This window comes from Mizuhopecten yessoensis, unplaced genomic scaffold, assembly GCF_002113885.1.
Source record: "Mizuhopecten yessoensis strain PY_sf001 unplaced genomic scaffold, ASM211388v2 scaffold9643, whole genome shotgun sequence".
Taxonomy (NCBI): domain Eukaryota; kingdom Metazoa; phylum Mollusca; class Bivalvia; order Pectinida; family Pectinidae; genus Mizuhopecten; species Mizuhopecten yessoensis.
The window spans coordinates 1,772-2,880 of record NW_018408150.1 but is presented as its reverse complement, the minus strand read 5'-3'; the positions used below and the strand labels follow the sequence as shown (position 1 = coordinate 2,880).

The following is a 1,109-nucleotide window of genomic DNA, read 5'->3' as shown; positions in this document are numbered from 1 at the left end:
ATGGACTAAGGCCTTGTCGTTAACGATTATATTTTGTCATACGTATTTTTAGTACATTGTTTTGATACCTGAATAAATCATATTTCTTTTTGTTGTACATGGTAGAAATTAAAGATTAAAAAAGGGATCGTGTGTAAAATGTAGTTTCTTTCTTTGGTACATACTTAAATTAAAAAATACATATTTGTATATCTATCAGTTTTCGCAACGTGCCAGGCGTATGAATATTCGAGTCACGGCACGGCACTGTATCTTTGAGCAAGATAATTTACACCGCTTGTTCCAGTCTACTAAGCTGTAAATTAGTATTTGATTGGGCAGTGCTAGAATTGTTGAATGCTAGCTGTTAGCACCGAAATGTTCGAGGTTCTTATATACCGCTTTAACAAAACCTAGTGCGTAGGTCGTCTCAAAGCGGTTCACAAATTATTATCCGTGGTTATTGGGCCAAGACATATTTTTCTAAAATCCCTGGGAAGAGCATACAGTCGGTGCTCCCATTTTGGTGCTCACAGCTAGCACTGCCCAACCACGTACTCATTTACAGGTGAGTAGACTTCAATGTCCCCTGAATAGAAGACAAGAAAGAAGCCACCCACGATTCTGCAGGGGGTTGGGTGGGGGGGGGGGCACATCAGTCGCATCTAACGATCACATCTACCTACCCATGTAATGCATGTGGTTCAGACCACTGACGACGTTTACAGAGCTGGTCATGATTCGATCAGAGCACGTGGAACTGCACTCCGACTCTATGATATGACGAGATTCTCCGGGTGGGATACTGAATTGACTTTCTCCTATCATCAAGTTTCCGAGATTATAAGGCCGTAACACTGGAGTGTAGTACAGGGACATTCCGGAACTGTCTTCGTAATCACTTCTCAACGATGGATTGTTCCAATGCATCTACAAAGTTTGGGAAAACGTTACTCAGGTAACTTTTGCATTAAAGAGGAAACCATTGGGAACACACAATGTCAATAAAACACATATATCAATTCACACTTTTGAAACACACTTGACAAGCTTCTACGAGTAAGAAGTTAATGTTATTTTTCTGCTATCGTTTTTGTACGTGTCTTTTACTTTATTAACGTACCTGCATT

The 1,109-nt window shown here is 40.1% G+C and overlaps 1 protein-coding gene across 1 annotated transcript in view; it reads right to left on the bottom strand.

Annotated features, from left to right (window-relative positions):
- Positions 1-908, bottom strand: part of LOC110458525 (DBH-like monooxygenase protein 2 homolog) — a 5,167-nt gene extending 4,259 nt beyond the window's left edge. Inside the window, exon 1 of the mRNA XM_021510255.1 lies at positions 666-908. Within this exon, the coding sequence (XP_021365930.1) occupies positions 666-858 (193 nt within the window). The 5' untranslated portion in view covers positions 859-908. The remainder of the gene's footprint in view (positions 1-665) is intronic.
- Between the last annotated feature and the right edge of the window lie 201 nt (positions 909-1,109).